This window comes from Vicugna pacos, chromosome 17 (assembly GCF_048564905.1).
Source record: "Vicugna pacos chromosome 17, VicPac4, whole genome shotgun sequence".
Lineage (NCBI taxonomy): Eukaryota > Metazoa > Chordata > Mammalia > Artiodactyla > Camelidae > Vicugna > Vicugna pacos.
Genome location: NC_133003.1, coordinates 13,970,347 through 13,985,423, shown reverse-complemented (window position 1 = coordinate 13,985,423; position 15,077 = coordinate 13,970,347). Strand labels below are relative to the sequence as shown.

Below are 15,077 nucleotides of genomic sequence, written 5' to 3'. Positions count from 1 at the left end.
TAGTGGTTTCGAAGTTGGGCTCCCTGGCCTTAGGAGATTTTGTGGTGAGGCATCCACGGTGGTGTGCTGGTAAAATGCCAACTTCTGGGGTGTAAATACTTTCACTGTGGCTGGTTTCAAGGTACAGCTTGGCAACAAGCCTCACTGCCACATCTCTGCCCACATGGTTCCCTCCACCTCCAGTAACTACCCCCCCAACAGGCCCCAGCACTGCCTGGTCTATCAGAAGCCCTCTGCCCCAGCAGGCCCAGCTGAGAAGAAGGGGCACAAGCCCTGGCTTTCCCACAGGCCCTCTCGGGGCCGGGGAGGCAGGCGGCAGAGCCCTTTCCTCTCTGGGATTCCCTGCGTCTACCTGAAAAAACCCTCCTCCCCTGCTCACGCCCACCAGCCCCTGGCCACCTGCACCACACAGAGGCCACATCCTCTCCAGGATCAGCCTCTGAGAAGAACCAGACTTACAGGCTGGGCTTTTGGCTCAGGCTGTTTGGTAGGCTCCCGAAGTACTCAAACTTGAGGGTGAAAGGGGTCTGGATTGGGGAGCAATTGGTCAGGGTGAGCCGACGGTTCACACAGGTCCTCAGCGGGACTGTCGAGCCGAAGTCCAGGAGGAGCTTCTCTGGGTGGCCTTGCTGCAGCTCTGTGCTGGGAACACTGCCCCGTGCCGGGGATGCCAGGTTACAGGCCACTCACGGCCCTGCGCAGCGAGCTGCCCTGGGCGGGGGTGCCAGAACGGCCTAGAAACCAGACTTCACCCTCTGAGCCCTCCTCGTTAAGCTGCCGCCCCACAGATGCACCCTCCTTGCCCACCCATGATGTCAAGAGAGGCCACAAAATGCCACAGACCTGCCCCGCCATCTTCTACCTGCCTGGACACCATGCCTTCAAGTGTGTGGGGAAACACACAGAGGGCAGGGGTAGGGTAGAGGGGTCTGTTCCCACAGAGGTCATCAGGGGCCCCAGCAACACGGCGGCCTTTTCCTGGTTGGTCCTTTGAATGGCAGCCACAGCCCTCAGGCCCCGGCCCCACCCGCGGGCTCACCTGCTGTCAGGGTCCTCTGTAGAGATGGCAATGGCCACCTGCAGTCCCTGGGGTTTCCCAGAAATGCCCAGAACCAGTGGTTCCTTCATGCCCGACACGTTACAAGGGAGGGCCAGATCTGTCAACTCTTCCTGTAAGAAAGCCCATCGGGGACACATCACTCCAGAGCTAGGCCCCAGCAGAGGGGCCTCAGATGGTCTTCCACAGCATGGGTGGTTGCTGTAGGGGCTCAACACAAAGGTCCTGACCTCAGTCTAGGCTCATCTCTGTGGCAGAGCTCCCAGTCCCTCCAGTGAGCCACCCTCCCCAGACCCGGCCTAGTGGCCCACATCCTCCCCCCGCCCCTGTCCCCTTCCTCAGGGCTCCCGGCTGAGACTCTGCTCCAAACATCTGGGCAAGCCCATGTGAGGGCAGGCCCCACCAAACAGACCTCTGGAGAAGCTGCACATTTACTCCAATGAAGCTAAGGTCTCCTGCGTGCCAGGCCTAGGCCCGTCTGTCTGTCACCCTGGATCTCAGGCTCAGCTTTTTAAGAAAGCCCGCTGTCCCCAAGTTTGCTGGGAAGGAACTGGGACCGGGTCTGCCGGTCCCTGCAAGGAAGAAGTTTCTTTCCCCACAAGAACCACAAACAGATAGCCAGCAACCACCCAAGTACTAAGCGTGTTCCGCCTGTGGGCAGCGCCAAGGAGAAGCAGTGTCCCTCTTGGGAGGAACCTGGCAGCCAGTCAGCCTCCCTCACGGCACCCAGCACAGGGCCTGCCGTGGGCAGGGGCTCTGCTCTGCGCCTCCGGGTGGCTGGAAAGCTGGGCCCAGCTGAGCCACAGAGAATGGCCTGGGGAGGGCTAAAGTTGGCACTAACAGGTTTCAGGGCACAGAAAATTATATCCAATACCTTGGCCTTGTAATGGCCTATAGTGAAAAAGAATATGAAAAGGAATATATACACATATACACACACATACACATACGTAAATGAATCACTATGATGTACACCAGAAATTAACACAACATTGAAAACAGACTGTACGTCAATTAAAAAAATAAAATAAAATAAAAATTTCTTAAAATAAATAAATAAAGGGTTTCAGGACACCTCCAGGTTTGCTCCAGGCTTCCTGACCCTGTGTCCCTAGACAGCAGGCCCAGCAGGAAGGGGGACCCCAGACCCACATGTGACTCACAAGACCAGGAGGGGGGCCTGAGGCAGACCTCCTGGCCGGCACAGATGCAGCCAGCCAGGGTGCCTCCCCAGTCACGGTCAAGCAGGCCCCTTACGCCTCACTCACCTGGGTATGAGCGGTCAACTCCAGGCTGAGCTGGCGCTCCTCACTGGGGCCCAGGGTGCCACGTCTTGGGGAGACTTTTGCCGTGCAGGAGCTTGCTTGGAGCCCCAGCAGCTGGCAGACACATGGCTGGGTCAAGTACTGGGCTGGGGCACAGCACTGCAGCGTGCTCTGGGGAGGCTGGCAGGCTAGGGGCCCACAGTGAGACCAGCAGGGCAGGGGCTCACCGGTGGGGAGAAACCACAGGTCCCTTCTCCTCTCCTCACCCAGCTGGATGGACCTCACAACTGTCAGGGTGGTGGGGACTAAACAAGTGGCCCTGAGAGTCCCAGGGTGATGGGGAACAGAGGGAAGCTGCCTCTGATGCACAAAGGCATGGCCCCGTCTCCCACAGCACACAGGCCGGGCTGCACAGTCAGCCCTGGAGGGGAGCAGCCCACAACAGTGCTGCGGACCAGCCACGGGCTATGCTGGCTGGGAAGTCTAGCTGTGTGCACCAGAAACTCCTTCTTGGGCAGGGCACTGGAATCCTGAGGCCAGAGCAAGGAAAAACCGGACCAGGTGTGCTGCTCCTTGGAGGAGCCCAGCTTTCCTGGGCACTGTGGGGAGAGGGGCAGGCTGTGGGGGGATCTGTTCTGGGAGGTGCCTGGGGGGCAATGTCCCCTAACCTGGGCCTCTGGGGCTGAGGGCTGCAGACCTGGTGCCCGACAGCGTGGGCTCACTCACCTTGCCCCAGTGGAACCGAGTGGGCAGGAGCGTGCCGTTGATGAGAGTGACAGTCGCCTTAGCGGGCACGCCCAGGTAGAGGTCTGTGACAGCCACCCGGCTGCTCTGCAGGTACACGTAGGGCTCCTGCACCTCGGCATACACAGGAAGGTAGCTGGAACACAAGGAAATTAAAGGCATACGCATCAGAAACGAAGACATAAAACTGTCCCTATGTGCAGATGACATGACAGTCTACGTAGAACACCCCAAGGAATCTATATGAATAAAAATCTTAGAACTAATGAGTCAGCCAGCCAAGTTACAGGGTAAAAATCAACACACAAAAATTAATAACATTTTTATAGGCTAACAAGTGGAAACAGAACTTAAAAATATAATACCAACTTGCATGCCAATGTTCATAGCAGAACTATTTACAACAGCTAAGACATGGAAGCAATCTAAGTGACCAACAACAGATAAAGAAAATGTGATACACACACACACACACACACACACAGGAATACTATTCAGCAATAAAAAAGAATGAAATAATGCCACGTGCAGCAACATAGATGGACCTAGAGATTATCATACTAAGTGAAGTAAGTCAGAGAAAGACAAACATCATGTAATATCACTTATAAGTGGAATCTAAAGAAAATAATACAAATTAACTTACAAAACAGAAGCAGACTCTTATGGTTACCCAAAGGGAAAGGAGGAGAGGGACAAATTAGGAGTTGGGGATTAACAGATACACACCATTGTATATAAAACAGATAAACAAAAAGGACCTACTACATAGTACAGAGAACTGTATTCAACATCTTGTAATAAACTATAATGGAAAAGAATATATATATATATATGTGTGTATGTGTGTGTGTGTATGTGTAACTGAATCACTTTGCTGTACACCTGAAATTAACACAATGTAAACCTATACTTCAATAAAAAATATGTATAATACCATTTATAATTGCTTAAGAAATTGATACACTTAGGTACATATCTAATAAAACATGTATAGAACTTGTGTGCTGAAAACTACAAAACACTGATGAAGGAAATCAAAACACTTAATAAATGGAGAGGCATAAATCATGCTCGTGGGTTAGAAGCTCCCCTCCAGGGCTGACGGTGCAGCCTGGCCTGTGTTCAACATAGAAAAGATGTCAGTTCTCCCCAGATTGGTCTATTAGGTTTAACACAATTCTTATCAAATTCCTAGCATGGATTTTTATAGATACAAACAAGTTTATTATATAATTTATATAGAAAGATCAAGGATATAGACTAATTAAAACAATTTTTAAAAAGAAGAATAAAGTGGTAAATCACTCTACTGGATGTTAAGACTCCCACAGAGCAGTAAGAAAGCGCGCTGCTGTAGGGGGAGGCACAGGTCAGCGAACAACACAGAAAACCTAAAATTAGACACACACAGGTATGCCTGGGTTTTTCTCCCCTGTATGAGGAATGGAGAGAACATACATTTTGCTTTTAACTTCTTATTTTGAAATAACTGTAGATTCACATGCAATTGTAACCAAAAAAATACAGAGGGATCCGGTATACCCTTCCCCCCATTTCCCAATAGTAACATCTTGCATAACTGGAGCACAGTATCACAAGCAGGAGGAGATCAACGCAGATGCAACCCAGCAATCTTACTCAGACCCCGTCCATCTACCTGCACTCGTTTGTGTCTATTGTGCAATTTCATCACATGTGGATACTCAGGACAGCACCACAGGCAAGACACGGAACAGTTTCATCAGAGGAATGCCTCTTGCTATCTTCTTATAGCCACAATCACAGTCACCTCTCTCAGTCCTCCTCCCTCCCAATCCCTGGCCACCAGCACTCTGTTCTCCATCTCTATACTTTTAAGAATACTATATATCCGAAGCAAACTCTAATTCAAAAAGATACATGCACCCCAATGTTCATAGCTGTACTATACACAATAGCCAAGACATGGAAGCAACCTCAATGTCCATCAACAGACGACTGGATAAATAAGCTGTTGTATATTTATACAATGGAATACTACTCAACCATAAAAAGAATGAAATAATGCCATTTGCAGCAACATGGATGGACCTAGAGGCTGTCATTCTAAGTGAAGTATGCCTGGAAGAGAAAGAAAAACACCATATGATGTTACTCATATGTGGAATCTAAAAAAAAGAAAAGAAAAGGCACAGCTACAGATACAATAAAAAGATCGTGGTTTCCAGGAGTTTAGGGAGAGGGAGGGAGGGAGGACTGAACAGATGGCGCACAAGAGATTTTTAGGGCAATGAAATTATTCTGTATGATACTATAGTGGTGGCTACTTGTCATTATGCATTTGTCAAAACCCATAGAATGTACAATATCAAGAGTGAACCCTAATGTAAACTATGGACTTTGGTTGATAATAATGTGTGCATGTTTGTTCATTGATCGTATATATGCCACACCGATGAGGGATGTTGAGGGTAGGGGAGTATATATGTGTGGGTGGGGAGGGCTATGTGTGAACTCTCTGTATTTTCTGCTCAATTCTGCTGTGAACCTGAAACTGCTCTAAAAAAAATTAAGTCTGCTAATAAAAAAAAAAGAAAGAAAAAGAAAAGAAAGGACACTATGAACTCATCTACAAAACAGAAACAGACTCGCAGACATAGCAAATGATCTTATGGTTACCGGGGAAAGGGGGTAGGAAGGGATAAATTTGGGATTTTGAGGTCTGCAAATTTTAGCCACTATATATAAAAATAAATTAAAAACAAACAAACAAGTTTCTTCTGTAGAGCACAGGGAACTATATTCAATATCTTGTAATAACCTTTAATGAAAAAGAATATGTAAACAAATATATGTAAGTATATGCATAACTGGGACATTGTGCTGTGCACTAGAAGTCAACACATTATAACTGACTGTACTTCAGTTTTAAAAAATATAATAAATAAATAAAGTGACATTGGTGGAAACTCCCCCTCAAAAAAGAATACTTTATAAATGGAGTCATACAATATGGAATCTTTTGACATTTCCTTTTTCTCATCCAGCATAATTCCCTTGAGGTCCATCTTCGTGGTTGACTGTATCAATAGTTTGTTCTTTTTTATTGCTGAGTAGTACTCCATTTAAACTACTGTTTATTTAACTATTCACCTGCTGAAGAACATCTGAGTTGTCCCAACTGATTTTTGACAAAGGTGCAAAAAACAGTTCAATGGTGGGGAGGACAGTCTTTCAAACAAATGATGCTGGAGGAGTTAGATATCCACAGGCAAAAAAAAAAAATAAAGCTCTATCTAAACCTTGCTGCTTATATACAAAAATTAACTCAAAATGTACCACAGACTTAAATGTGAAATGTAAAACTATAGGCATGGGGGGTATATCTCAGTGGTAGAGCATGTGCTTGGAGTGCATGAGGTCCTGGGTTCGATCCCCAGTGCCTCCGTTAAGGGTAAAAAATAAAATAAAATAAATTTTTTAAAAGAGTAAAAATCACAATGATACTTATTTTCATTAATTTATTTTTTAAAATTTTTTGTGGGGAAATGTAATTAGGTTTACTTATTTGTTTTATTTTTAGAGGAGGTGCTGGGGATTGAACCCAGGACCTTGTGTCTTTTCGCTTTCTTGATGGCATACTTTGAAACAACTTCCTCCTCCATTCAGAAACAGGACCGGGCAGCCAACGGTTATTAGACACAGAGGGAAAACCAAAAAGTAAAGAAGGATTCCAAACCCAAATCTGAGGCAACAAAAATCAGCTTCCTTGGGGTCACTGGCGAGGCTGTTGCATCCATAAGACAATAAATAACAGTTTACTATGGAAAGGGAAAAATCCACAAACAGAAAAACTTGAAATTTAAAAATATCATTGCCAAAACCAGGACAACCACTATTAAGTCAATCAGTCACCTGCAAGGCCAAGGACACATCCCTAACATATCCTACAAAGGAAGATGTAGAATTATCTCTAAATGCAGGTACACATGCTCAATATACAAAACCATTTGTATTTCTATACACTAGCCATGAGTAATTGTAAAATAAAATTAAGAGAAGTTCCATTTCCAAAAGCATCAAAAGTGGTAACATACTTAGGAATAACTTTAACAAAAGAAATACAAGACTTGTGCACTGACAATGACGAAACATCATCGAAAGAAATGTAAAAAGACCTAAATAAATGGTAAATGAGTGGAAAGGCATTTCATGTTCAAGGAGAGGCAGACTTAACCCTGTTAGGATGGCAACATTCCCCAGATTAACTGCTGATTCAACACACTCCCTATTAGAGCCTAAGCTGAGTCTTCTTAGAAACTGATAAGCTGACCGTAAAATTCATATGGAAATTCAGAGGACCCAGAAGAGCCAAAGCAACCTTGAGAAAGAAAAGCAAAGTTGGAGAACTCATGCTTCCTGATTTCAAAAGTTATGCCAAAGACACTTTAAACAAGACACTGTCGATATGGCATAAGGTCAGACATAATGGATCAGTGGAACAGAACTGACAGTCCATAACTAAATCCCCACATTTAGAGTCACTCGAGTTTTGACAGCGGTGTCAAGACAGTTCTGTGGGTAAAGTCAAGTCTTTTTAAGAAGCAGTGCTGGGATAACTGGTTACCTAGTTGGAAGAGAATGAACTCAGACCCCTTCCTCTCACCATGTACAGAAACTCACTCAAAATGGATAAGGGACCTAAACGGAGGAGCTAAAACTATTCAACTCTAAGAAGAACACATCTGAGTAAATCTTTGTGACATTGGATTAGGCAATGGTTTCTTGACTATGACACCAAAAGCACAAGCAACAAAAGACCAAAAAAAAGGTAAACTGGCCTCCACCAACATTTAAAACTTCTGTGCTTCAAAGTATACCATCGAGAAAGCGAAAAGACAATCCTCAGAATGAGAGAAAACATTTGAAAATCATATACCTAGTGAGCCCTGTATCTGGAGTATATAAAGAACACCCACACCTCAATGATAAAAAGATAAATAGTCCTATTTAAACAAACGAACAAAAAACAGGCAAAGAACTCAAAACAGGATACACAAATGGCCCATAAGCACATGAAAGATGCTAAACATCATTTGCCATCAGGAAAATTCAAATCAAATCCTCAGTGAAACGTCACTTCACATACCCCAGGAGGAGTACTATTAAAAGCCGCTGAGGGAGTGCAGAAACAGGAGGGCAGGGAGGAGAAGGATGGAGGTCAGGACTGTCAGCTGTTAGACCTGGCCCATGTGTCATCATTATAATGAGACATGATGTTAACGTCACGTACTATGTGTGAAAATTTTTAAATGAAGAAGTAAACCTAATGCTATTCCAATGAGGAAAAAAATCAAAAGAAAGGATGTGATCAGATTAACCGATAAAACAGAAGAGAACATGACGACTCCTTAAAACCCCCAGAGAAGGCCCTGCAGAGATTCCTTAACAGGATGAGAGGCATCGCAGGGCGGGGTGGGCTGCGGGGAAAGAGCAGGGCAGGTAAGGAAGGAGTGTGAGGAGATTAGCGGGCCGGTTCAGCCAGATGAGCTCCTGCCCCAGAGCTCAGGCAACACACAGAAGACTTACCGGCCTCCCCAACCCCACTGAAGAATGTGGGCCTGGCCGTGAAGAGAGGTCAGGGCAGATCCTGCGGTAACACTGGCCCTCTCAGCTGTCCAGAGGAAACACAGCCCTAAATACTCTGTTTACCAAGAAAGGAATGAACCGATCTGCACAGCTGGCCAGCATGGGTTTCTTCTACTGTTCGTCTTGGGCCTGTCTTGGGCCGTTTTCCCCAAGGCCCCTTCTTCTTATTCAGGAAGCTGCATCCTGGGAGGGTGCTCAGATACCGGTCCCTCCTGGGAGGAGGAGGAGGGCCCTCCAGTCTACACCCTCTTACTCAGAGAAAACTGACAACACCAGCTCCTCATGCAAATCAACTTCCTCCGCCATTCAGAAATAGGACCGGGCAGCCAACTGTTATTAGACACATAAGGAAAACCAAAAAGTAAAGGATTCCAAACCCAAATCTGAGGCAACAAAAATCAGTTTCCTTGGGGGTCACTGGAGAGGCTGTTGTATCCGTAATACAATAAGTAAGTTTACTATGGAAAGGGAACAATTCACAAACAGAAAAACTTAAATTTAAAAATATGATTGCCAAAACCAGGACACCCACTAATAAGTCAGTCACCTGCAAGGGCAAGGACACATCCCTGAGCATGGAGGAAAACCCTGAGACCCACAATGGCAAGTGCTGGTACTCCCCGCCCCCACCCCGCCATCGCTGGCCGAAGTACAGAAGTCCCAGAACATCCATCCCCGTGAGACTGAGGTGATGGGTAGCCTCATACCCTGGAGGTGGAAGCATAAAATGGCACATTCTTTTTGGAAGTTAATTCAAGTATCCGTGAACATTTAAAATGAGGGGTTAAATGTATTTATAGTGAAATACAAAATACATGCAAAAATGACTATAAAACACATATAAAGTTTAAATATATGTACACAGTTTAAAGAAGAATAATGGGAAAAAAATCTGTGTACCACCCCTACCCAGCTCAGGAAACAAAATATTACCACCAGCCAGCTTAAGAAAATGAGTATTATGCTTCAAAATAGTTTGAGAAGGAGTAGGAAGATAGGTGTGCATGAAACAATATTTGCAGTGATTTGCTAATTACTGAAAATAGATGATGGATACCTGGGGGCTCGTTACACTAAACTACTTTTACATATGTAGGGAATTTCCCGTAAGAATGGAAGGAAGGAAAGAAGGAAGAGAGGGGAGGGAGGGAAGCAATATCACTAAGAACCTTCAAATCCACCAGTGTTCCTCCCAGAAGACAATGGTATTCACTCATTTAAAAATGCCACATATACAGCCAACTAATTGACAAGGGAGCCAAGAACACTCAATGGGGAAGATAGTCTCGTCAACAAATGGCACTGGGGAAACTGGATATACATGTAGAAAAATGAAACTGGATACACATGTAGAAAAATTAACTCTAAGTGGATCAAAGACTTAAAAGACCTGTTACTGTAAAACTCCTAGAAGAAAACACAGGGTACAAGTTCCTCGACATCGGTCTTGGTGATGCTTTCTTAGATTTGACATCAAAAGTGCAAAAAACAACAAGAGCAAAAAATAAAACAAGTGGGGCTACATCAAACTAAAGCTTCTGCAAAAGAAACTGAACAAAATGAAAAGGCGATCTATCAAAAGAGAGACAGTATTTGCACACCGTAGACAAAGAATGTCGCCTGCCATTTCAGTGGAGACAGAAGATGTCGCAACCATGGAGCCAAGAGCCAGCGCACCTGCCTGCAGAGGTGCACAGAGAAAAACAGGATACTAGCCCTAGGTAGTTAAGAGGCGTATGAAAGGAATGATTTCAATAAGCTCAGACACTTGCATCTTCTCATACGTAGAAAAGCACTACAATTACTAACTTGAGATGTCTGTTTCTTGTGATTAGCAGTCATCTTTTGATGTGCTATTACATGTTGGTTTTTCCCAGCCCAAACTCCTATATATTCTAGCTCCTCCCTTACCTCTTGGGAACAATCCCTCAGAGCTGAGGGCTGGAGTTCTCAGCAAGGTCCCTGAATAAAACATAATTCTCAACTTTTAGGCTGTGCATTTTTTTTTCAGTCAACAAAACCATATATCTGATAAGGGGTTAATATCCAAAATATATAAAGAACTTATACAACTCAATAGCAAAAAACCCCACAAATAATCCAATTAAAAAATTGGCAGAGAAACTATATACTCTTCCAAGGAACACAAATGGCCAACAGGTAGATGGAACGATGCCCAGCATTGCTCATCGTCAGGGAAATGCAAATCAAAACAACCATGAGCTACCACCTCACACCTGTTAGAATGGCTATCTTTAAGAATACAAAAGATAACAAGTGAGGATGTGAAGAAAAGGGAACCCTTGTACGCCATTGGTAGGAATGCAAATTGGTTCAGCCACAACAGAAAAAGTATAAAGTCTCCTCAAAATATTAAAAATAGAACTACCAGCTGATCCAGCAACTCCAGTTTTGGAAATACATCCAAAGGAAATGAAAACAGGCTATCAAAGAGGTATTGGTACTCCCATGTTTATTGCATCATTCACAATAGCCAAGGTATGGAAGCAACCTACGTATCAGCAGATGAATGGATAAAGAAGATGTGGTACGTATACACAATGGAATAATATTCACCCGTGAGAATGAAGGAAATTCTGCCATTTGCAACAACAGTGGATGGACCTTGAGGACATTACGCTAAGTGAGGTAAGTCAGAGAAAGACAAAGACTGTACGATATCACTTATGTGTAGAATCTAAAAAAGCCAAAATCATAGAAACAGAGTAGAATGGCGGTTACCAGGGGCTGGGGGTGGGGAACTAGGAGAGATGTGGTTTAAGGGCACAAACTTGCAACTAGTAGGCGAACAGGTCCTGGAGATCTAACGTGCAGCAGGGTGATCATGGACAACAGGACCGTGTGACATACATCAAACCTGCCAGGAGACTTGCTTATTCCCACCACAAACAGGAAATGATAACTATGTTAAGGGATGAAGGTGTTAACTAGTGCTACAGTGGCAATCACGTTGCAAAATAGAAATGAATCAGGTCCATATGTTGTAAACCTTAAACTTACACATATGACATATGTCAATCATATCTCAATAAAATTAAAAAAAACTGTCACAATTCTGTGGCTGAACATTGGTTGCTTCCAGTTTTTTGCTGTCCTGAACAGTCTAGCTGTGAGCCTTCCATTATGAGCACACCCCGCACATGAGTAAGCTTCTCAGGCAGCATATCTTGAAAGACTAACACTGCACCAAGGGCTCTGTGCGCATTAACCCTTACTTGGAAACAATAAAGTATGGTCCAAAGCGGTTCCATGAACGTACATCCCTTTAGCATACGCATACTAGGGGTAGAGATATATATATATATATATCTCCCATAACATTACTAATGAATTATCTCCAGCTCATTTTAACTTTCTTTTATGTAATTGCCAAATTTTATAGGCTAAATGTGTATCAATAACTTTAAATTCCGAAATGTCTGTAGACAAATATGTAATTACACACAGTATAATAAGCTGCAAATATGCACAGAGTGCATTGTAGTGGCTCCCCCAACCCCCTCACCTCCAGGCTCCGTTGACCACTTCCAGCTCCAGGACAGACTGCAGACGCTGGCAGTGAAGGGCCTCCAAGGTGATGTTCACTCTGCACTTCCCCAGCGACGGAACCAGGCCACTCGAGGGCTCGATGTCGAAGGGAGACGCCTGATGGGAAGGTCAGTGGCGAGGATGAGGGTTGGGGGCTGGCCGTGACCAGCCAGGGTCATACCCAAGCTGCCTCCGGCTCTACAGAGAGCTTCTAGGATGCAGGAGGCAAGCATCCAGATTTCTCCTTTGCACCCACGTGGTCTCTCCCCCACCCCTTGACCTCACCCCCACTGCAGGCTTGTTCTCATTCACCCAGGCCTGCCCTCCTCCCGCATACCAGGCTCTAAGAGGGAAGAGGAAAGGCTCAGGAAGAAGTGTGCACCTACGGAGGGCTTTCTCTGCCCCTCTTCCCGTCCCGGATGAGACTGGGTGCAGTAGCCTGACTGTGAGGTCCCCTGGCCCCAGATGGGCCACACTGGCCAGCAGGGAGTCACTAGACATTGAAAGATCACAACCAGGAAGAACATTGCTTCTCTTTGGTCTCTTCCTTCCTTAAGACCAAGACCAGGAGGGCAAGACACCTGCCTGTAGGGAGACCTGGCCACCCCCTGCTGGCCAGAACTGCCCTGTCCTACCCCGGCCGCCTCGCTGTGCTGTCTTGTTCTGAGTTCCCACCTCCCTGGCACTGGAGGGTGGGGTGGGCTGGCCTTAGCCGCAGGAAGAGCGGCTGGGGTGCCCTGGCCTGGCTCACCAGGGCTCAAGCGCTGGCGTTTGGGCCCAAGCTTGGCTGGTTAGGAAACAGCGCCTTTGCTTTCTTTGCTCTTTGTTCCTCACGTGTATCTCCTTTGGAGCTCAGGGTGTATGACTGTGGTCTGGGGGCTGGGTTTCTGGGTCTCCTGACCTGAGGACATCTAACCAACCCCAAATTTCAACATTACTTTTGAGAGCGCAAAAGAACACAGTGCAGAGAACCGTAGAGACAGGATTTCTACCAACCTCGACTAGGACACAAACCTTAGTACACTGTGAAACTGACAATTACTACGATTATGAAATGTAGTTATTCTGCACAGTGGGAGCAAAACACAGACTGGGAATTAGAGAACTGGGATTTGATGTGATTCCACCACCTGAGAGCTGTACGAGCCTTGGGAAGGCGCTGTTTCTCCACTGTCAAATGAGGAAGTTGGCTGAGGTCTGTAAATTGCCAACTGTGCTCCGAGAAGTCCCAGAAATTGCTCAGAACTCCTAGGGCAGGGGAGTGGAATGTGGGGAGAGGCAGGTTGGGGCAGGGATGGCTAAAGAGACTACCTCCAGGTGCCCAGAGCAGGCACACTTTATTCTAGATCCTGGGCTTCTGCCAAAGGTTTCGTTGGAAGAAAAGGTTCCTGCCCAAAGATACTGGTCCCATCCTGTCCCCAGGTCCCAGTCCCAGCCTCTGTGGTTCTGTGAGCCAAGCAGGGAGACAAGTGCGCCCTGGGAGGGCCAGCACTGACTCCAAGCTTGTAGGACAGGCCAGTTGGCAATGCTTTCCTGACAATGGTGTTGGCAGTTTGGTGCAAACTGTCATAACTTCTAAGTTTCAGAGTGTCCAGAAGGGAAGTGAAGCCAGCAGGTAAAGAATGGCTCTTGGCTGGAAAGAAAAAGTCCTGGAGAAGGGAAGGAACATTGGCAGATAAGATGCATATGTGGCTGTGACTGTCTTTCCTCAGCTCCTGGATGTGGAAGGAAAAATGTACAGCGTTCTGATCAGGAGGGGAAGTGGGCGGCAGGGAGGGAAACCCTGGTAGGAAGCAGCCAGAGGGAGGGTGCTAATATCAAACACACCCGGCCAGACTCTCACAGTGCAATGGCTGCTTCCACGGAGCTGCAACCACCAAGTCCCAGTGTGAAGAGGGGGCGTGGTGAGCCAGTGATGTCCAGCTGCCTGCCCATGAGTAGGGAACTAACGATGCTGGGTGTGACTTGGTTATGTTCCGGATTATACATCACATTTAAACATGATGCCATAATTTAAACGTGATGGTGATCATACTTAGTCACTTTTAATATTTTCTATCTTTATAGTAAAAGGAAAAGCGCTATTTGAGTGGAAAGGATGTTCCTTTTGGAGCCTTTCGGTTTGAGCCACAAGCCTCTGACCAAACACCACCTGGTGGCAGGTACTCAAACTGCAAGCACTGTCCCTGGGAGGCTGGGAACCTGTGGAGTCAGCCTGAGGGCCCGCCCCTCCCTGAAGGCCTAGGGAGCTTCCCTCCTGACTCAGCTGCCTGTTTGCTTCCTGACTCGGGCTGTTCTGATGGAGGGAGAAACCCCTGTCCTATTTCTGCGTCAGAAGGTAGAGAAAGGAACAGGAAAATCCAGTTCAGGGTTAAGTTCTGCTGTAAAAGGGACCCCCAACTGCCTCAGAGATGAGGAAAGGGGGGCACTGCCAGGCAAAAGTCACCAGGCAGGCCTTCTTCCCCGCTCTGCTGTCTCTGCACTCCGCATGCACCAGCAGGAGCTTCAAGCTCAAACCCCAGGGTTAATTGGCTCCTGCGGGGAGGGGGCACCACCAGAGCCCCAGCTCCTGACTTACATCCGCCTGCCGTTCTCCCAGGCAGACGCGGCTCTCCTGCAGGTACCACGTCGCCGGGAGCTGGCTGACGTTCTGAATCTGGATGGAGCTGGTGGCCTTTTGGCCCAGCCGCAGCAAACCGAACTGCAGGGCTGAGACGTCGATGACGAGGGCAGGCCCCTGAGACACCCAGAGGGGACTGTCACTGGGCTACCTGGATGTGGGCTCCGTGCCCTGCCCTGGCCACCATTCTGGCCCGCCCAGCTGTCCCGCC

General features: G+C 46.6%; 1 protein-coding gene and 1 non-coding gene across 4 annotated transcripts in view; one reads left to right on the top strand and one right to left on the bottom strand.

The window, feature by feature from the left end:
• DLEC1 (DLEC1 cilia and flagella associated protein) overlaps positions 1-15,077 on the bottom strand; it is a 63,549-nt gene that overhangs the window by 10,117 nt on the left and 38,355 nt on the right. For all 3 annotated transcript variants that reach the window (XM_072940992.1, XM_015236295.3, XM_072940993.1), the window contains 6 exons: positions 14,825-14,983; positions 12,224-12,363; positions 3,049-3,202; positions 2,326-2,436; positions 1,040-1,170; positions 460-651 (listed from right to left, as the gene is read on the bottom strand). In XM_072940992.1, the coding sequence (XP_072797093.1) occupies positions 460-651; positions 1,040-1,170; positions 2,326-2,436; positions 3,049-3,202; positions 12,224-12,363; positions 14,825-14,983 (887 nt within the window). The remainder of the gene's footprint in view (positions 1-459; positions 652-1,039; positions 1,171-2,325; positions 2,437-3,048; positions 3,203-12,223; positions 12,364-14,824; positions 14,984-15,077) is intronic.
• Positions 6,425-6,496, top strand: TRNAS-GGA (transfer RNA serine (anticodon GGA)). Its single transcript has one exon. It is a non-coding gene; the product is annotated as a tRNA-Ser (tRNA).